At 43.3% G+C, this 22,165-nt stretch overlaps 1 protein-coding gene across 3 annotated transcripts in view; it reads right to left on the minus strand.

Annotated features, from left to right (window-relative positions):
* Dgcr8 (DGCR8 microprocessor complex subunit) overlaps positions 1-21,897 on the minus strand; it is a 37,010-nt gene extending 15,113 nt beyond the window's left edge. The window contains exons 1-9 of one of the 3 annotated variants that reach the window (XM_027924244.2): positions 21,795-21,894; positions 15,694-16,693; positions 15,080-15,239; positions 10,193-10,335; positions 9,752-10,034; positions 8,256-8,453; positions 7,894-7,995; positions 7,051-7,149; positions 4,910-4,992 (exon numbers count right to left, since the gene is read on the minus strand). In XM_027924244.2, the coding sequence (XP_027780045.1) occupies positions 4,910-4,992; positions 7,051-7,149; positions 7,894-7,995; positions 8,256-8,453; positions 9,752-10,034; positions 10,193-10,335; positions 15,080-15,239; positions 15,694-16,413 (1,788 nt within the window). In that variant the 5' untranslated portion in view covers positions 16,414-16,693; positions 21,795-21,894. Of the gene's footprint in view, positions 1-4,909; positions 4,993-7,050; positions 7,150-7,893; positions 7,996-8,255; positions 8,454-9,751; positions 10,035-10,192; positions 10,336-15,079; positions 15,240-15,693; positions 16,799-21,794 lie in introns of those variants that run through there. The other 2 variants (XM_027924245.2, XM_071617767.1) reach the window with 2 other exon arrangements.
* Positions 21,898-22,165: the final 268 nt, after the last annotated feature.

The following is a 22,165-nucleotide window of genomic DNA, read 5'->3' on the forward strand; positions in this document are numbered from 1 at the left end:
GACAGTTTAAGGAAATCTCTGTCCAATCATCAATTGACCACTAAGCTAATGCAACAGTGACTCACTTGGTAGGCACATCTTTAAAAGAACATAGACTTATCAAAGTTAGTCTGGGAAAGTCATTATAATTACAGGTTGAATTGTCTCCCCCCAAAATGTTCATGTTGGAGTCCTTACTCTTAGTATCTCATAATGTGAATGTATTTAAAGATAGGGTTTTTTTTAAAATATTTTTTTAGGGGCTGGGGATGTGGCTCAAGCGGTAGCGCACTGGCCTGGCATGCATGCGGCCCAGGTTCGATCCTCAGACCCACATACAAAACAAGGATGTTGTGTCCGCCAAAAACTAAAAAATAAACATTAAAAAAAATATATATTTATTTTTTAGTTGTCAATGGAGCTTTATTTTATTTATTGATACGTGGTGCTCAGATTCAAATCCAGAGCCTCACACATGCTAGGCAAGCGCTCTGCCACTGAGCCACAATTCCAGACACTTAAAGATAGGGTCTTTACAGAGGTAATCATGTGACACAAAACAAGGTCACTGGGGTAAGCCCTAATCCAATATGACTTGTGTCCTTATTTAGAGACAAACATGCCTCCAAGGAGAAAGGCATGAACACAAAGACAGCCATCTCCAAACCAAAAGAGAGGCCTTCTCTCACAGCCCTTGAAGGAACTAACTGGTCTGACATTTTGATTTTGGACTTCTAGCCTCCAGAACTATGAGACAATAAATTATGGTTGTTTAAGTCACCTGTTTTTTGTTATATTTTGTTATAGTAGTCCTAGCAAACTAATATGGTCACTAAATAGATAGCAACAATAATAAACAGCATAAACAATAAACTTTGGGGAGGGGAAGGAATCCGATTTTCAGAGTTGCCACATATTATTTTAAATGGCCAGACATGCAAAAAAACCAATAAAGTACATATAGTCCACATGTTGGGGCGGTGGGGTGGGGGGGCAGTTAATACAAACTATCCCTAAGAAAGCTGGAAATTACCAGACAAAGACTTTAAATCACCTATAAAAAACTCACTCAAACTAAAAGAAATCCTGTCTAAAGAATTAAAGATGGACTGGAGAATATATCATGATAAGCGAAATAAGCCAATCCCAAAAAATGAAGACCGAATGTTTTCTCTGATATGCAGATGCTAACTCACAATGGTGGTGGTGGGGTGCTAAGGAAAAATAGAGGAACTTTGGATTAGGCAAAGGGGAATAAAGGCAGGGGAGAGGGTATGGGGGTAGGAAGAACAGTAGAATGAATCAGACATTATTACACAATGTACATATAAGATATGATTCTACAACATGTACAACAAGAATGAGAAGTTATACTCCATGTATGTATGATGGGTCAAAATGCATTCTACTGTCATGTATAACTAATTAGAACAAATAAAAAGAACTAAGCCGGCACAGTGGCACACGCCTGTAATCCCAATGGCTCAGGAGGCCGAGGCAGGAAGATCGCAAGTTCAAAGCTTGTCTCAGCAACGGCAAGGTGCTGAGCAACTCAGTGAGACCCTGTCTCTAAATAAATTACAAAATAGTGACTTAGTGGTTGAGTGACCCTGAGTTCGATCCCAAGTACCAAAAAAAAAAAAAAAATTAAATAAAAATAAAAAGAGCTACAGATGTGACTCGGTATTAAAGTACTCTGAGTTTCAGTATTGTTTAAAAAAAAAGAAAAGAAAGAAAGAAAAGGAAGATTTACAGCTTCATTAGGCAAAGAGTTCTTGTAGTCTGCATCTGAATATTGGTTTTCTTTCTAGCTGTGTAACCTTGGTCAAGTTACTTAATTTCGCTAAAACTTTTAGTGTTTTTTTTTGTTGTTGTTGTTGTTGGGCAGGGGAGATACTGCAGATTGAACCCAGGGGGTGCTTAACCACTGAGCCACATCCCAAGCCCTTTTTATTTATTTTTTTTAATTTTGAGACAGGATCTCCCTAAATTGCTTAGGGCCTCACTAAGTTGCTAAGACTGGCCTCAGACTTGAGATCCTCATGCCTTAGCCTCTCATCCTCTGGGATTACTGCGGTACTATAATCAGCTTAAAATTTTAGTTTTTTGATCTGTAAAATAGCAATATTGTGGTAAAACACAGATGAAATATTAATAAAGCTTGTAGAAGAATGCTGAAAAAAAAAGGGGGCAATTTAAGAATATGTTGCAATGGGGCTGGCGTTGTGGCTCAGTGGCAGAGCACTTGCCTGGCACGTGTGGGGTCCTGGGTTCGATCCTCAGCACCACATATAAATCAATCAAATATTGTGTCCAACTACAACTAAAAAATAAATAAAAAAGAATATGTTGCAAAATACAGAATATCAATAAAGAGAAACTGGAGGTGTAGCACAATGGCTAAGCGCTTGCACAGCATCATGCCCTGGGTTCAATCCCCAACACTGCTAAGAGAGAGAGAGTGAGAGAGAGAATTATGAAATAGTCACTAGAGAAGTTCCCCAGGAGATTCAGGCAGGCAGAAGAAAGATCAGCAAACTTACAAATAGATCAATAGATTATCCAGTCTGAAGAACAGAAAGAAAAAAAGGAATGAAGAAAAATAGATTCAGAAACCTGTGGAATAATTTACTATTAGATATGACAATTTACATTGATTAGAGTTCTAGAAAGCAGGGAAATAAAACAGAAAAAAGAATATTTGAGGAAACAGTGGCTGAAACTTCCCAAGTTGGATGAAAAACTTTCATTTACGCATCAAAGAAGCTCAACTTAAAGAAATCCACACCTAGACACATCTGCTGAAGGTCAAAGAAGAGAATCTCTAAGCAGCAAAAAAAGGGATTCAGCAAATACAAGCAAGCCTCAATAAGATTACCAGCATTTCTCTTCAGAAACCACAAAAATCAGAGAGCAGTGGATGACAAAAGACTGAAAAGCAAGAAATTTGTTCTAAGCTAGACATGATGATGTATACCTACAATACAGGGTTCTCTGGAGGTTCAGATCAAGGCCAGCAAGGGCAATTTATAAGACCCTGTCTCAAAGTAAAATTTTTTTAAAAGGCAGAGAGGGGCTGGGGATGTAGCTCAGTGGTGAGAGTAAACACAAGGTCCTGGGCTCAATCATAGTACCTACTACAATAGGAACAAATTTTTACATGCAACTAAAGTTGGTATTAATCTGAACTAGCTGTTTTAATAAGTTTATATGTTAATATCATTCCTAGAAAAACCACCAGGAAAATATCTAAAAAAAATAGTAAAAGAAGGTACATTAGAAAGTTTTACTTTAAAAAAAAAAATGATGGTGGAATGTGACGATCATTATTATCCAAAGTATACATATTAAGACAAGAATTGGTGTGAATATATTTTGTATACAATCAGAAAAAAAAAAAAAAAAAGATATAGGATCTCAAGTTCAGCTTGTTCCAGAAAGCAAATATTACTCTGATAAGTACACCAGACAAAGACATCACAAGAAAACTATAGACCAATGTTCCTTCTAAATACAGATGCAAAAATCTTTTACAAAATACCAGCAAACCAAGTCCAGCAACACGTACAAATGATTATATGGTAAGACAAAGTGGAATTTATCAAGAATACAAAGTTGGTTTAATATCTAAAACTCAATGTAATACACCATACTAAGATAAACCATAATAAAATAAAAAATAAAACCACATGATCACCTATCTCAATAGAAGTAGAAAGGCATCTAACAAACTCCAATAAATTCTCAGCAGGGACTTGGGATATAGCTCAGCAGTAAAGTACCTGCCTAACATGCACAAGGCCATGTTTGATTCCCCAGCATCACCAAAAAAAGAAAGAAAATACTCAGTAGTAAATTGGATGTGGTGGCACATGTTTATAATCCCAGCTACTCTGGAGGCTGAGGTAGACTGCTCACTTGAGCCTAGGAGTCCACGTCCAACCTGGACAACATAGTGAGATTCTGTCTCAAAATAATTAAAAAATTCAGCACAACCAGAAATAAAAGGAAGCATCCTCATTCTGATAACCTACAGCTAATAATACAGCATACTAGTGAAGGAAACCAGTCACAAAAGACTATATATGATAAGATTCCATTTACATGAAATATCTGAAACTAGAAAATTACAAGATCAGAAAGCAAATTAGTGGTTGTCAGGGGCTGAAAAACAAGAAGAACTGGGAGTGACTTGCTAATAGGTTTGGAGTTTCTTTTGAGTGATAAAAATATTCTAAAATTAAACAGTTGTGATGGTGGTCCAACACTGAATATACAAAAATCCACTGAGTTTTATTTTTTAAAAGGTAAATATAGAGCTAGGGTTGTGGCTCAGCAGTAGAGCACTCGCATAGCATGTGTGAGGCCCTGGGTTCAATCCTTAGCACCACATAAAAATAAATAAAATAAAGGTATTGTGTCCAACTACAATTAAAAAATAAATATTTTTTTAAGAAAGGTAAAATTTTATAGTGTATATATATTATCTCAATAAAGCTGTCATAAAAAAAGAATCTATCCTTCAGAATTTGAAAAGTCCTTGCTAAAAATAACCATAAAATCATATTCACCCTAAAAAGTTTACAACTAGATTTAAACGGTTCTTAAAACATAAAGAACAATCAAAATCTTATAGATTCTACCTCAAAGGTTCATTCCCACCACAGATCTACATTTATAGTGTACACTCAATGTGGCAAAACAAAGGGACAAAAATCTCCAACAAAAAAGGATAATTTTTCCCTGCTTGCACAAAAGACAAGCAAGTTTTCTATTTATGAAGTATGAACAATAACCTGGAGGCTGGATGACTAAATCAGGGCACAGAGGACATGGGCACGGCCTGTGGGCAAGCCTCAGATCAGGTCAATAGGGCAGGTGGCTACACTGCAGCCATAACTCTAAACAGAGTAGGACCATAAGAACTCACCTCCAGTTCTTCACTGTCTTTTGGCTTCTCCTCAGAGGTCTGTTTAACAAAATCAGGAATAAGAATTTCCAGTGTGGCTCGGGCTATAAAAAGAAAAAGCCCAAGGGTGAGAGAGTAAACACAGCCCTCTTTCTGGGGCTCTAGCTAAAAGGGAAGCCAGGTACACTGCCTGGCCTATAGAGTGAGCCCTGTGCTAGTTCCCATCTCCACAGTTCAGAGGTGTAAGCAAGAGCCCTGGGGAAGCATTTTAGAGGCAGGGTCAGGATAGGATAAGAAAAAAAGCACATCCTGGGGGATAGTAGAGGATAGGAAAGGCAGCAGAATACAACAGACACTAGTATGGCAATATGTAAATTAATGGATGTGCAACTGATGTGATTCTGCAATCTGTATATGGGGTAAAAATGGGAGCTCATAACCCACTTGAATCAAATTGTGAAATATGATATATCAAGAACTATGTAATGTTTTGAACAGCCAACAATAAAAAATTAAAAAAAAAAAAAAAAAAGCACATCCTAAGGAAGGGCAATAATGGGACAGGCTACAAGAAGCTTCACAAGCCATACCAAGTGTGTATACTTTTACCATGAAGTTCTCATCACAGGCAAAGGAGGAGTTTGGATGTGTTTTAGAACTGCATCGGTGGTGTGTGAAAATATAACTTTGAGAGGGCCAACAGAGAGGCCTGATAGCAGGCTACTGCAGATATCCAGAACAGGGTTCAGGGCAGTGGCTGCCATGGGCAAGGAAAGGCAACTAGATCTGAGGTACATTCTGGAGAGAATATATACAGGGCAGAGCAAGGGGATGACACCCACATGAACAGGGCTGCTACCCACCACTGGTGAGGAGAAGTAAGTATAACAGCCCATGTGCTGATGGTTCAGTCTGACTCAGCCAAAGTTCAATTGCCAGCAAGACATCACAGCAAAATAAATAAGTAAAAAAGGCATTCCAATGCAGATGTCTAGTACTAGAATCTGGGTGGAGGAAGCAAATACCAGCACTTGGGCAGCAAACAGTGACACTGCCAAGGGGACAGCCCAGACCATACCCCAGAATATTCCCACCCATACACCAGGCCCCATTTGTAGATTATATGCTCAAAACCAGTTTTAGGTAGAATCTCTCTAACACTGACAGTAGGCCTTCCTCATGACTGAAGTGGACAGTGTAAGCCTTGGATCAGCCATGCAGAGGAAATAACAGACAGTAAACACAATGCAGAAAGGTTTCCCATTGTTCTCAGCATTCACCACCACCAAAAAGCAACACAGAGGGACACTCTTGAGTTCTAGAAGCAGAAAAGATTTTCACTGCCCCGAAATCCAGTGAAACTGTACACACTTCCTGCTCTGTACAGGGCAGACCTGCTCTGGGAGACAACATAACAATGGGAGAAACCTCAAGAATACACGCCTGTGAATTTAAGGGCTGGGAAGGACAACCAACATTATTCTGCTATGTGTACCTTCCATAGAGGAGGCCAAATAAAACAATATTAGGCAAAATGGCTTTAGTAAAAGAATGCCAACTACTATGAGGGCCAGTAATAGAAGTGAATAGGAAGGACATGGTACAAAACAGCAATGGATTTCAACTAGTAAACACCAGTTTTCCAAGAGATAAGATAAGCTGTGTGTAATGAGCACTTAGTCCCTACTGTAGTGTCTAAAAAACTCGGGAAATAGGCCCAAAAATGTAAAAAACACTTGAGAATAGTGGCAGCATGCTGATCCGCCTCTTCTCTTTACTGACATGCCCATATTTTGCTCAGTTTCAAAACAAACTTGTTCTACAATATGCACCCAGCATGGCCCAGTTGGCTCTAAAGTATGCTCTAACCAGTGCATGGCCAGGGCAAGCACAGAAGACACTGGCCCACCTGTCATTTAGCAGAGAGGGAGTTTCTGTTCTACTTTCAAGTTTCATACTTTACCCTATTTGAGTCTACTCCAATGAACATATAATATTAAAAATCAAGTAGATGATTACATAAATAATGTCAATGTGCCCCACCCACATACCCACACCTGTTGCCACTGCTCAGCCCCTCCCTTAACATCCCTCCCTTAACAAGGTGAAGGCAAACCCAGCAGGCATCATATGTCTCCAGGACACTGAAGTAAACACATTACCAGCTTTATTCTTCGCAAGTTTTTTGCTGCTTGCAGTTCCAGATCCATAAGTCACACCATCAATGGTCACCGAGGCACCAAAAGGTTCACTTGGGTTCTCTTAAAGTTAAAATTACTTGTTTTAAAACACACTTGCCAAGACATAAAGTATGTACACACACAATCTGCCCACATTGACAGCTATCTCTGCAGAGAGCAAGTCCCTCATCTGCAAAGACCACAGAATCCCTAAAATATAAAGACAGGAATGAGGATGGTCAGGAACAGACAGCACAAATGGGAAAATTGACAGAAATGGAGAACCATGAGAGACTGAGTCACAGGGGAAGCAGGAGCTAGAGGCAGAGCCTCCTGGAATACGGATAAAGCCTCTGAAAGATGGAACACAGGACTGTTAGGAGTGGGGAATCACAGGATGCAGTGAACCAGAGAAACAACCAGGCTTTGACTTCCAAAGACAGGCTAATTTACATAAAAATGTGAGGAAGATATCATGCAAGATAGCTGGTGGGATGTGGCAGCCTAAGGTCTATTCATCCACTAGGGGTATCAGGAACCAGGAAAGGACCCAAGGCACAGTAGAGAAGCCTTCCTCACAAGGCTCTGAGACAATACAAAGTCAAGAGACAGCAAGGCAAATGGGAAGAACTAGAGAAAGGAAACAGAGTCATTCACCCTCATCTCTGTGAAAACAAAGTACCTATCTGCAATACACTTCTTGACTTTCCTTTGTACTTCCATTCCAAATACTCAGCTGCCACCTCCCTAGCCCATACCAAAGTGATGTTGACATTTATTCTTTAAATGATTCTATAGGAATTAAATGGAGAAAGTCAAACTTACCACATTCAAAGAAATTATAAACAGGGCGAACTTTGAGGACACGCTGCATGTACTCGTGAAGGATGCAGACCTCGGATTTCCCGTTGGGGTTAATAACAAACTCTGTGACAAGAAGGACCATCTCAGCAACAGCGTGAGGAGATACCACAAGCTAGTACTCAGGGAGCTGGCACCATCTGTATTACTGAATCATTCATTAGGGGCCCACCACTGTGAATGTGGCAGACCTCTGCATTCATAGGATAAACATAAGCTCTAAATTAAGTGCAATTCACTCACAAAGTACACACACTAAACAAATGGAATTAAAACAAACAAACATACTATGTGTGCTGATGTTGACATTTATAAGCCCAATTCACCTTTCTTTGTAGGTGCATCCTGCACGGATAAAGTGATGAGTTTCTGATTGGCAGGTAGGATTGGCCTCTCAGACTCAGCTTGCTTCCGCTTCATCTCACGGTTGAACTGTCGTCGCTCAGCCCAGGTCCTAAATTTTTTCACAGTAACTTGCTCAAAGTCAAAACGCTTCTCCAGGTAGTTTCGAAATTCCTCCAGATCTGTGCAAGATTTACCAGAGAATCCAACTAAACTTTGAAAGCAGGAGTCATGTTCCCTTTGTACACAAGATAGTGAAAGGCTACTCGTCAAATAAGCCTGGACCACATGATACCCATTTCCCTTTCCCTGCCCCTTTCAAAGTGTAAAGAAAGTGAGAAATCAAGCCTCTTCCCTCTACCAATTCAAATTATTCTGGCAGGTCCCATGTGGTTAGATTCCTGGGATATCCTTTTATCTTATTTGCAGCAAAAACAAGAATGTGAAAAATGAGGAGAAAAAAAAAAGCTTAAAAGAAAGAAAAAACAAAATGACATAATCTTCAGATCTCTCTCTCCCTTTATCAAAATAAGTACCTAAGGCTGGGATATAACTCAGTTGGTATACAAGCATGTACACCTTATACATGGTCTAGCATGTACAAGGCCCTTTTTGATTGCTAGCACCTCAAAAAAAGAAAAGAAAGAAAAAGAAAAGTATCTGACTTCCAAATAGCAGCTTCCCAGTACCACTCTGACCTTGTCACTCTCTTCCCTTCCATCCTCCCACTTCTGCATTCACTAACACATCCAGACAGCTCCCTTCCTTTGGACCTTTGTACTTGACCTCTTCCCAGTCTACTTTCCCCCACCTCAGCAACAGTTTTCTCCTCCCCACACCTCTTCCAGGGCACCTTACACTCAACTGAGTTATAGCATAGGCAGTACAGCAATACACGGAGAAGCTGAAAACAAAGTCCTCTTTGAAGTGATTCAGCAGGAAGGCTGAAAGAGATGTGCCACCCTAAAGACAGGTCTATTACTTGAGGGGACAGAACTAAACTAAAAGATGTGGAGGAGAGACTAGAAAACACCAAAAAGTATCTAAAAAGCAACTGCAAAATTTAAGAAACATATATATTGAAGAGTATGGAATGAAGGTCCATTCTGAGATCATAAGGATAAATTCAAACACCACCACAAGAGCACATTCTACCAAAAAACTAAGAGTTCAGGAAAGATCATATAAGTAACCAGGAGAAAAGGGCTGCTCATCCTGTATGGCAGCCTCAACCATATAGATTCTGAAAAGCCTGAGCACAGGAACTTAATGCCACACTCAGGCAGGTTCTCTCAAAAGCAGGGAGACAGGCCTTTCCAGTCATGTTGGAGCAGACACACACATTGATGCAACTAGGAACAAGAAACGATGGCTTTCGGTGGGAGAAATAAGATCTCTGGGTAGGGGTGGGATGTAGAAGCACCTCTGCAGATGGATTCTAAGTGGAAAGGAAGGAAGAAAATGCCCTAGGAAAACTTACCAACTGACTCATCTTTGCACACCTCAACTTTGGCCTTCACCTGCCCCAGGGCCCCAGGGGCTGCCTCAGCCCCTAGCGGGTCCTTCTCATCTGGTGGCCCGGAGTCTGTGCCCATGGGGTCAGGCTCTTCCAGGGAGAACTCCAGTTCTGTAGATCGGCTCAGGGGCTTGATAGGGGACACCTCCCCACTGGGGGTGAGTTCACTGCTCTGCTCCCGTTCCTCATTGTCCTTCATTTTCTTATAATGCAGACAGGGAATGCTACTCAGAGGAGGGTCATGTTTCTGTGGACAGCGAATTTGCAAGAGGTTACAAGAACAACTCAAAGTCTGAAAACCTGTTACCTTTCACCAGCCTCCATTTGGCTTCAGTACAAAACATTACAGACAGGCACATTTCAGTCATACAAACACCCTTAATTCACAACTGATTCCTCCCCTACCCGTATGCTTCCTGTTCCCAAGAAATAGGGCCTGGACCAGGTGACCACCCGAGACTCTCTGTGCAGATACACGGGGACTCCAGAGTTATGAAAAGTCATAATCCAGCCATCGGGCAGCGGCTCTGTAGGTGGGCGGCCACGACCTGCATGAAAGATGAGAACATACTGCAATTATTTTTAAACACTTAGTACTGTCACCATGGAGCCTCCTGCACATCAAACTTCCTATGTTTGTGTATTTGTATATCTGGGTCTTTCCAGAGAATCTAAGTTCCTATGTCTTGCTCCCTGCTAATTCTAAGACAGCATTTGGTATAAGGTAGGAACTTATACATGAAGAATCAGTGCATGAGGAGCCTGGAATAAGACTGTGCAAGATAGGAGTTCTAGCCTCAGCTCTCGTCTCCACTTCTGGTGAACACTGTATTTCTTTCCTGCCTGATCAACCATGGCCACAGGCAACCCAGGGGCCAGGTATGCTTTGCTAATAAATGGCATTATCTGTCAACCAGTATTCCTAGTGACCAGGTGACATGTCATTATAAAACACTACTTTAAATTAATAAATTTTATATTGGACACTATACAGATTTAGTGCAATTCCAATCAAAATCTCAATGATATTCCCCATAGAAACAGAAAAAACAATCATGAAATTCATCTGGAAAAATAAAGAGACCCAGAATAGCTAAAGCAATCCTTAGCAGGAAGAGTGAAGCATGTGGCATCACTATACCAGACCTTAAGTATACTACAGAGAAATAGTAACAAAAACAGCATGGAATTAGCACCAAAACAGATTGGTAGACCAATGGTACAGAATAGAGGACAGAGACTAACCCACAAAATTACAATTATCTTATATTAGACAAAGGCGCCAAAAATCTGCATTGGAGAAAAGATAGCTTCTTCAATAAATGGTGCTGGGAAAACTGGAAATCCATATGCAACAAAATGAAATTAAACCCCTATCTCTCACCATGTACAAAACTCAACTCAAAATGGATCAAGGACCTAGGAGTAAAACCAGAGACCCTGCATCTAATAGAAGAAAAAGTAGGCCCTAATCTCCATTATGTGGGATTAGGCCCCAACTTCCTTAATAAGACTCATTTAGCATAAGAATTAAAATCAAGAATCAATAAATGGGATGGACTCAAACTAAAAAGTTTCTACTCAGCAAAAGAAACATTCTGTAAGATGAACAGAGAGCCTACATCTTGGGAGCAAATCTTTACCCCTCACACATCAGATAGAGCACTAAACTCTAGGGTATATAAAAAACTCAAAAAGCTAAGCACCAAAAAAACAAATAACCCAATCAATAAATGGGCAAAGGACCTGAACAGACAATTCTCAGAAGGTGATATACAATCAATCAACAAATATATGAAAAAATGTTCATCATCACTAGCAATTAGAGAAATGCAAATCAAAACCATTTTGAGATTTCATCTCATTCCAGTCAGAATGGCAGCCATTATGAATACAAATAACAATGAGTGTTGAAGAGGATTTGGGGAAAAACGCACACTCATACACTGCTGGGTGGGGCTGCAAATTGGTGCAGCCAATATGGAAAGCAACTGGACAATCGGGAATGAAACCACCATTTGACCCAGCTATCCCTCTCCTCGGTCTATACCCAAAGGACTTAAAAATAGAATACTATAGGGACACAACCAAATCAATGTTTATAGCAGCACTATTCACAATAGCTAAACTGTGGAACCAACCTAGATGCCCTTCAATAGACGAATGGATAAAAAAAAAAAAAATGTGGCATATATATACACAATGGAATATTACTCAGCAATAAAAGAGAATAAAATCATGGCATCTGCAGGTAAATGGAGTTAGAGAAAATAATGCAAAGTGAAAGTAGCCAATGCCAAAAAAACAAATGCCAAATGTTTTCTCTGATATAAGAGGCTGATTCATAGTGGGGTAGGGAGAGGGAGCGTGGGAGGAATAGAGGAACTCTAGATAAGGCAGAGGGGTAGGAGGGAAGGGAGCAAATATGGGGTTAGAAATGATGGTGGAATGTGATGGACATTATTATCCAAAGTACATGTATAAAGATACAAATTGGTGTGACTATACTTTGTATACAACCAGAGATATGTAAAATTGTGCTCTATTTGTGTAATAAGAATTATAATGCATTCTGCTGTCATATAAATAAAAAATTATTTAAAAAATTTTATATTGGTGGGGTTTTTTTAATTTGTTTTGTTTTTGGTAGCAGAAATTGAACCCAGGGCCACTTCCTCAGCCCTTATTATTTTTTATTTTGAGAGCTTGTTTGGAGGTTCCAGCATGAAAGCACACCTACTTGTATACCCTTGACAAGAACATTCCTCCTCTATCAGGGAAGGTCATCCCCTACAACTAAGCGTGCAGCTTCAGGAGAGATGCACATAGAGTGGTGAGGGAGGAAGGGAGCACCCACCTAACCAGCCAGATCAGTCAAATCAACCCTGGCAATCAATGGGGTAACAGATGTTGCAGCCAGATCACCCTCACATCCTTATTTTATTTTGAGACAATTCTAAGTTGTTTAGAGCCTCATTTAGCTGCTGAAGCTGACTTTGAACTTGCAATCCTCCCAAGCCACTGGGATGACAGACGTGTGCTACTACAACCAGCTCTATATTGGTTTTAAGACACTACTCCCAACCCCTTCTTTGCTTTATAGGCCATAAGAAAAAAGTTTTGGGCTACGGTTGTGTCTCAGTGGTAGAGCATTTGCCTAGCATTTGTGAGGTACTGGGTTCGATCCTCAGCACCACATAAAAATAAATGAAAAGGTATTGTGTTCATCTACAACTAAAAAATAAATAAAGAAAAAATGTTTCAGAATTTTTTTTTTTTTTAAATGTGTGAATGCTAGGGCTCCTCAGAGCCTCACATACTAGGCAAGAACTCTACCACTGGGGCTGAGGGTGTAGCTCAGTGGAGGAGTGCTTGCCTAGGATGTGTGAGGCACTGGATTCAATCCTCAGCACCGCATAACAACTAAAAAAAATTATATTTAAAAAAAAAAAAAACTCTATCACCAAGCTACATCCCCAGCCCTTTTGTAAGTTTTGAGACAAAGTCTCGCTAAGTTGCCCAGGCTGGGCTTGAATTTGTGATCCTCTTGCCTCAAACCTCCCTATAAAGCAATGTTTTTGCTGGTATTTAAAACAAAATAAAATTTAGAAACTGAAGAAAAAAATGCAGATGAAATCTAAACACTATATATATATTATGGAAAAAAATAACAGCTAGGCATGGTGGTGCATACTTGTAATCTCAGCAGTTCAGGAGGCTGAGGAAGGAGAATCACAAGTTCAAAGCCAGCCTCAACAACTTAGGGAAGCCCTAAGCTACTTAGCAAGACCCTGTCTCAAAAATAAAAAATAAAAAAAAAGGGCTGGGAATGTGGCTTAGTAGTTAAGTGCTCCTAGGTTCAATCCCTGGTACCAAGTAAATAAACAAACATTTTTTAAAAGAAAAAAGTATCAATGACTCTCAGGGAAATGTAGTCTCCCAACCAGGCGGACCTGACCCTAGGGCCTATACCTAACACATAGGTCACTATTAGACATGGCTCAGAAGAGTGCTCTGTAGGTCAGAGTACACCCTATGGTTTCTTCTTCCCAGGGTTTGGGTCATGGTGGAGTTTCCTCATACTATCTTTGGGCTAAATCTGGAGAAGCAAACAAGCCAAGAATAATACATAACACAGGTTCCTGGCCACTCATCTATGACAATGAGTAGTCATAACCAGCCCAGATAGCTGAAGACCTCACAGCAGCTGTAAGGACTGAGGTCCCTGCCATGGCTCTTGCTAGGCAGTTAGGCAGACCAGGTCTACTGCTGACTATGGGTTGCACAAAATGGACTTAGGTTTATATGCTCAGAGTAAGCCTGCTGAAACTATAGGAAGAACACGATGCCAACCTTCCAAAATCATCACTCCCTGCCCCACATCTCCTCTAGAAGCTGCAGCCTCAGATTCATTACATCTGCAGTTACCTATCCTGACATTCCTTCTACTCATCTACCACCAAACAAAAGGTATCTGCTGACTTGTCCCCTAAGTGATCCAAGGAGGGCAGTCACATGCCACCTACCTCTTATTTTCCATCCCAGTCACTCATCACCTTCTGCACCCAGGGTCTCATCCATGTGCCTGAGTACCCATGTATCTCTTTAGCCCTTCTTCTGAGCCCAACATCTCTACCAGGACAATCACAGGTGCCTCTAGGCAAGTACAGACTGAAACCAATCCCAACTCATCCCACACCTGCCCCACTTTAATGACAGAGCCTCACAGCACAATTCTGGGTACCTCTCAACTGTTCTCGTATTAATGATCCACAAATCCAAGTGCAAGACCCACTGCATGCTCATACAAAACACTACCACATATTTCCCACCTAAAGTACACATGCTATGCTGAGGCCCTAGGAGTCATGCTTTTAAATAGAAATTAGGTAACAATGGCCTACCTTCAGTGGTTTCCCACATAACCTGACACAAAGCTTGAACCATAATCATTGCCTGCCACCTTGCTGAATACCCACCACTGGGCTTCCACATCCTTTGGCTGCCAGTTTTCTTGTCTCCCAGCACACACTGATGCTCCCTCCTCTGCACAATGTCTAAGGCTCTATAATTTCCAAAACACTTAACAACAGAATCTGTACCTGGGTTGTGCAAAGGGTGAGTCCTTGTGTCTAATCTGTTTTCCTTTCATCAGACATGACTGCTATATTCAAACACATGTCTCTACCCAGATTGATGCCTGGTATCAGAGGGCTCTTCAAACATTTTTTGTGAAGGAAACAATGGTACTTCTAATGCCTGGAAACACTACTTTGTGACCCACAAACTTACTTTTCAGCACTGTTTTAATCTTGGTCATCATGGGCTGCACACTTGTTTCTCCATCAGATGGATGATCACTGTCTCCTCCATATTTTTCCTCCGTTCGCCTCTTCTTGGGAGCACAAAGGCCTTCTTCCAGCAAAGCATCCACATCATTGTCAAAGTCATCCTGCAAAACAAGGTGTTCAGATCTCACAGCCCCCAGTGCCTGTTCTCCTGCACCACAGGGAAGCTTAACAATATTAGGACAGACACAGAGCAACAGCGCTCAAGGGGGCCGAGGTGTGCCCTGATAGTACATGATCATCTGAAAAACAAACAGGATAAAACAAGTGAAACCAACACGCCTGGTCCAGGTGAATACCCTTGCCAAGGAGGCTTTTCAGCAGCACCTGCCAAATCAGGTTGGAAAGAGGATACATGGGCAGATGTCAGCCAAACTTTTCAATAAGAAACTTAAAAACCAGGACTCCTTATATCTTTCTTAGGTGCTGCTGAGAAACCTCACATGGGTTTGGCTCCTGTTTTTGTTTTTCTTTTTCCTGATTTCAAAAGATACAGCTATTCCCAAACCTCTCTTTGAGTTTTGCCAGAGCCCTCCAGAGGAGGGGTCGCCAACATACCTCGTAGGAGAAATTCAAGGCTTCTTCATCCACTCTGTCTCTTTGAACGATTGCTTTAGCCGTGAACCCGCCTGCTCCTTCTTCATCTAGCTCCAAATTGTCAGTAAAATCTTCTAACTCATCGAGCACTGCATACTCCACTCTCTTTTCCTGATCCAGCTCATTCTCCTCATCCTTCTTATCCGCACTCTCACCCCCTACGCCTACCCCATTACCAACACTCCCGCCAAAGGGACAAGCATGCATGTCTCCACTGACAGGACTAAGGAGCAGACCACATTCGGTCCGAGTGTCGCGCTCCACTCCTGTGTACAGCACCTTCCTGTCCTTACTCCTGCAGCTCTCGGTAAAGCTCACGCTAATCTTTACATCCTTAAGCAACTTAAGGTCAGGGGAGAACTTCCGGACCGCAGGTGCGTGCCGGGCGGTGCGTGGGCTGTGGCCACTACAGTTCGGGTCTATGAGGAGGCGGCCCTTAGAGAAGGATCCTTTGGAGAGAAGAGAAGCTCCGCAGAAGTTGAATGGGTCCTCAGCAGGGGGTTCGGACTGTCCATCACCACCAGAGCCAACGTCCATTACCTCTGCATCACTGGACGTTTGCAGGGGAGGTGGTGGAGACTGTTCACAGGGCAGCACTTGGAAAGGGCAAGCTCGGTTCTCCATCATAGCTTCTCCTGCGGGCTCACGCGGGAGAGGAGAGGGACTCTCATATGTCTCCATATTAAAAGCAGTTAAGACTATTTTAAAAGACCAAAGTTTTAAAACACCTTACACAAATCTATACAGCTAACATGCACAAGTCCGTCGAGACCCAGTGCCGTCCTGCCCGCGCTGTGCACACTGGCTGCTTAGTCAAGCTGGCCACATTGCTCTTTTCATTAATGTAGACAGCTTTTAGAACCACTGCCTCAATTATTGGAAATCACAATGCACTCAGCTTAAAAGACTGACGACTAAGTGAGTCTGTCTTCATGCCAAAGTGGCACCTTTCTTCTTCCACCTGCAAAGAAATTTAAAAATACCGTCACGAAATGACAGAAACCTTTCACTTCCCTGGTACCAAGTTAAGAATCAAGCGCTATTAACAGCATAGTAAAGTACTTAAAATAATACTGCCTATAAGAACCTCTTAGACATCAGAACATACTAACTTCACTATTTTCCTTCAGCACCTAAATTATAATTTCTTAAATTATAATTAAATATTTTTATTGTCCACTTTAATTCCTCCTTTAGAAGAACAAAAATAATTTAATAAGGCTCAAAAAGGATTTTAAAAACTACAGTAAACTTCACCATAGTGTTCCACTAACTCATCCTATTTAGGTAGATAATCAAGCATGCGGTGGGAGGCCGCCCTTTCTGGAACACACATAAAGTGTGTGGCCTCCCTCAGGCCATCAGAGCGACATCAATCCACTCACCTGCAAGGGCCGGGTCAGTCAAAGGGTGAGCATGAGACCCTCAGTTCAACTCTGCAGCACTAAGGGCCTCAGAGGTATGGTCAGGTGCTCTGCTACCCAGGGACCCCCTCTCCTGGGCCCACAACGTGGCACGTGGACAGGATAGTGATGCAGCGTGCTGAGGTCACCAGAGGTGGCGGCATAGTTCTGTTCCCAGTAGAGGAAAGGGGCGAGTGGCTGTTGGGAAGGGAGCCTGCTAGGATTTTTGGGGAGTTGTAGGAGACAGCTGGAGCCAAGGTACAAAGAGTCTTGGGTGCCATCTGAAGCCTGGCTCCATCCTGGGGGCAATAATGAGCCACCAATGGTGAAGTGACTCTAGTCAGAAAAAAGATTCACAGCTGTGCTAATTATAAACAGCTGTGCCCAGGACAGCCCTCCAGGCCAGAGGACAAAAGCACAAAAGAGGATCTAGATACATCAAGAACAGTGTCAGAACTGACGGTACGTGACCCAATGGGGATAGATAACAAGAGGGAGCTGAAGACAACGAAGGCTTCTCCTTTCCATTCCAGCATCTAGGAAGGAATCTGGAGAAGAGGATGAAGGAAAGCTCCAGGCAGACCTGTCTGACAGGTGCTGAGGCCACAGCTCTGGAGTCCTGACTGGCCCAAATAGCTCTGGTAAGCCAGATCACATTAGCAAGGAGGTAAGTGCCAAAACCACAGGGGGGGAAGTACCAGAGAAGGAAGACTGTAACTGTAGTGTAACTCTAGGAAGCTTCACCACAGAGGAAGCACCATAAAAAAGGAGGACAGGAGGTAGAGAAGACAGGGGTGGAGCACGGGGAAGCAGAAACACCAAGGGCCACAGGAAGAGAGGCCCATCAGCAGAAGCACATGCAAACACACACACACTCAAATGCATTAACATTCCTACACCTTGCATGCACAGAAACATACATGCATGCACATGCCATGCACAACAGTATAGATATACAAACATGGCCACATCCATGGGTGACAGCTCCATCAGTTGCATGCAACATAACTCATATTCCAAAGACTCCAGAAAGAACAGGAGACAACAGAAATCATCCAATTAAGAAGGGATAGAGTGTGGTAGTTATACTTTGAAAGGGACACAACACAAAGAGTCTTATTTAGGTTAAATTCAACTAAATATTCACTAACCATCTACCGAGGAAGATGCTACCACAAAAAGAGACAAAGTCCCCAGAGCCTGGACACAGTTGTAAGAGCAATGACCACAACACTGTCATTTTATTTCCTAGATCCTAGGATTTCCTAACACTTCTGAATTCAATGGGAATTTAACACAATACCTCCCCAAAGTTGTGTCCATCAAACTGCTTAGAATTCAAGAGGTATGGCACAAAGATAAAGATAGACTGAGAAGAGCAGCAATTGCTAAGGAGCCTACATCCAGATGGGCACAAGGAATATCAAGAAGGTCAGTCTCCTGGCAACCAAGAAAGACCACTGTAGAGGACAGGTCAACATGCTCAGTGCTACAGACCCTGAATTATGACAAGGTAGGACTGGACCTCACAGAACCTGGCAACTGTGCAGGGAATCTAGGGAGGCAATTCATGATTTGTGGGCAAAAAAAAAAAAAAGCTAAAGGCAAGAAGATCAAGGGAGGTGGGGGTTGGAGATAAATGGTGGTACAGGATGGGGAAGACTGCCAGCATAGAAGCACAAAACAAAGGTCATAATAGGTAGTGAAAGGGACCTTGAAGAAGCACACAGCATAAAATATGGGAACCCTGGCAAGGAAGAAAGTGCTCTCTGGAGGAACAAGAAAGCTGCCCAGCCCCAGAGATCAGCAATAGGCAGTCATGGTAAGCTCCTTACTCTCCTTCTATAAATTTTCTCTATTCACTCAACAAGTATTTGCTGAATGTCTTCCATACAGTACACATGCCATTCTAGATGCTATGAAGACAAGACAGACAAAACCCATCCCACAGAGCTCACATTTTATCAGGAAAGACAAGTAACAACTAAAAAAATCATCTACCCCATCACATGCTAAGAAGTATACAAGCTAAAACAAAGTAAAAGTGTTGGGGAACTGGAGGCAGCTTCCAAAAGGGTGATCAGAGGAAGCCTCACAGCCAGTATCCACCTGACAGTAGGGGAAAGGAAGCTAAGGGGGTAACAGAGGTGGAAGGAGGGGACATTCCAGGTGATACCTGGAGGAAAAGCAAAGGACCAGGTGTGGTATGGTCAAATTAGGGCAGTGCACTGATGGGGAGTGAGAGTAGGCCAGGTCAGGAAGAATATGGCTTTTATATTGAGATATGGGCCACTGGATAGCAGGGTCCAAACAATGATATCACATAATCCAAGATAAGCAGTGGCATTCAGCCCTCAGTCGGGCTCTGCTCTAAACACTTCATGCACTACAACTCACATAGCACTGAAAGAGAAAGGTTACACACACACACAATTCACTCAAGGTCACACAGCTAGGAAATGGTGCAGCTGCTCTGCCATCCAATCAATCTGGTTTGAGTTTGTACTGTCTCACGTTTATACTATCTTACAGTTTTAAAGAATCACTCTGTATCCAGAAAAACTATAGGCAGGTGGCAGTGGGGAACAAAGAGAAGAATTAAGATACCCACTAGGAAATTTGAATAAGACATTTAGTTGAAGTGCTGAGAAATGGCACATTGTTGGACACAGAAGGCCTCCTCTGGGACATATGAAGGCATAAGAAAGAGGAATCAAGGTGACTTTAGAAAAGATCCTCCTCCTTTAGAGGAGGATCATTTGCCTGGCATGGTGGCACCACGCCTGTAATCCCAGCAGCTGGGGAGGCTGAGAAAGGAGGATCAAGATTTCAAAGCCAGCCTCAGCAAAAGCGAGTCGCTAAGCAACTCAGTAAGTCGCTGTTTCTAAATAAAATACAAAATAGGGCTGGAGATGTGGCTGAGTGGTCGAGTGCCCTGAGTTCAATCCCCAGTACCAAAAAAAAAAAAGAAAGAAAGAAAAATAAATGAAAGAAAGGTATGAGGAGCATCATTTCGATGTTGATGAAGACTGGAGTTTGGTTTGAACACAGCTACTTGGCATTAAAGTAATGTGATAATAAGAAGAGGCACCTAGAAAGGAGGACAGGGCTAAAGATGGAGACATGGAAGATGTCAAGGAAAGTTGGCATTAAACCCAGGAGGCTGGCCAGGTGTGGTGGCACGCATGGTAATCCCAGCGGCTCAGGAGGCTAAGACAGGAGGATGGTGAGTTCAAAGCCAGCCTCAGCAATAGTGAGGAGCTAAGCAACTCAGTGAGACCCTGCGTCTAAATAAAATAGAAAATAGGGCTAAGGATGTGGCTCAGTCGTCTATTCCCCCTGAGTTCAATCCCTGGTACCAAAAAAAAAAAAAAAAAGCCAGGAGGCTGGATGAGATCACATGGGGGGAGCAAGCAACAACAAAAGTCCAAAACTCGGCAATCCAGTCAAAATCAGATTTCCCACCCCAAGATTACCATGGGACTATAAAACCACCCCTAGAAAGTGCTCCAGACCATGCCTGGCCATGCAGGGCTCTAAGAATGGCTCTCCGGCCTCACTGCTGCCTGAGCAGACTCAACACATAGACACAAACCTTGCCTTGTAATTTGGACTGTGAGCCAGCAACAGACCCATAGCAGGATCCCTAAACTCCTGCACAGCTGTAAAAAACCCAACACACTTGAAAAGCACCTTTCCCTGGAGTCCACTTGGTGGACTGACATGGAAGCACCAGCTGTAGTGTCCCTGCTGTGGTTGCAACCCTCCACTCATGCCTCTCCTGCTGCAGCCTCCCACCCGACCCAGGAGCATTATGACCTCATCCATTCCTTTTGTCATCCTCCAATGGGCCTCATATCCTATACTCACAAGCTGTACTCAATCGGCATCCCAGACTAGCCATTCACTCCCTTCAGTGAGTGGAGCCTTGCAAAAAAACGGTCTGGGCCACTCCCACGACTGGGAGTCCAGTCTGTGGCCAAAAAATGGAGGACCCCTGCCTAGTAATCTCCAAGAGTCGACGGCACTAGTTGGAACTGCTGTGCATCAGGTAACAAGGTACATGCAGGCATGCAAAATGGCAAAATCAAATTCCTACCATGAGCAACCTAAGTCCATTGGATGATACCTGACAGATACCGCTGTCAACAGGTTGCCACTTTCCATTTATTTCTACCACGTTCATTGTTACAATAAAACCACAATCTGATTATCTACACGATAATCCAAGAGCATTTGGTGAAGACTTGATTTCTCAGATTTCCCAAACTCTGTTAAAGCAGATAAGGTCCAGTCCACATCGATCCCGCCTTAGGGCGATGATACGGCTTTGGGGCCACCAGACAAGGAGGCTCTTTACCCAGACATACAGACAAGGAGAGTCTGCGACGCCTGGGCCCGAGCCCCGTATCCAGCTCTAGCCCCGGCCTTGGCGCCCGCCGCGAGCTCTCGGCTACCTCCGCTGCCCACGGCCATGTTGCTTCACAAAGGCCGGGTCTCCTTGTGGGCCCAGCCCGCCTCGAGCCCTCCGCCCCGCCCCGAGCCCGGGAACCAGGCCTCAGCCTGGGGGGAGGAGGGAGAGACAGAAGGGCGCGCCCTCGCGCAGGCCGCAGCGCCCGCCCGTCCACACGCGGGGCGCCCCTAGCGCCCCGCACCTACCTGCGGCGCGGTGGCCTGCTGGAGCCGCCCGCAGCCCAACCAACAGCAGAGAGACCCTCACCGCCCCGCCGCCGCCGCCATCTGAAAAGGCCACCCAAACCCTCCGGTCTGCGGGACCCGCCTGCCGCGCCGGCCGAGCGGAGGGCGGGCCTCTGAGGCGCGTGGCCAATCCCCTTGTGCGATTACCCAGCATTGGAGGAGCCGCGAAGCCGGCTGCAGAGGCTGCCAATCCAAGGCGAGTGGCGCGCGCGGTCTGAGCGCGCGGCCCAATAGTTCGACTGCGCAGGCGGGACCAGGCGCCGAGGCAGAGACTGAGGCTGTACTAACGGTCACCGCCCGGGAGGGGCAGCGGCCGCGGGGAGCGCCGGGAA

The sequence above is a fragment of the Marmota flaviventris genome, chromosome 1 (genome assembly GCF_047511675.1).
Source record: "Marmota flaviventris isolate mMarFla1 chromosome 1, mMarFla1.hap1, whole genome shotgun sequence".
Taxonomy (NCBI): Eukaryota; Metazoa; Chordata; class Mammalia; order Rodentia; family Sciuridae; genus Marmota; species Marmota flaviventris.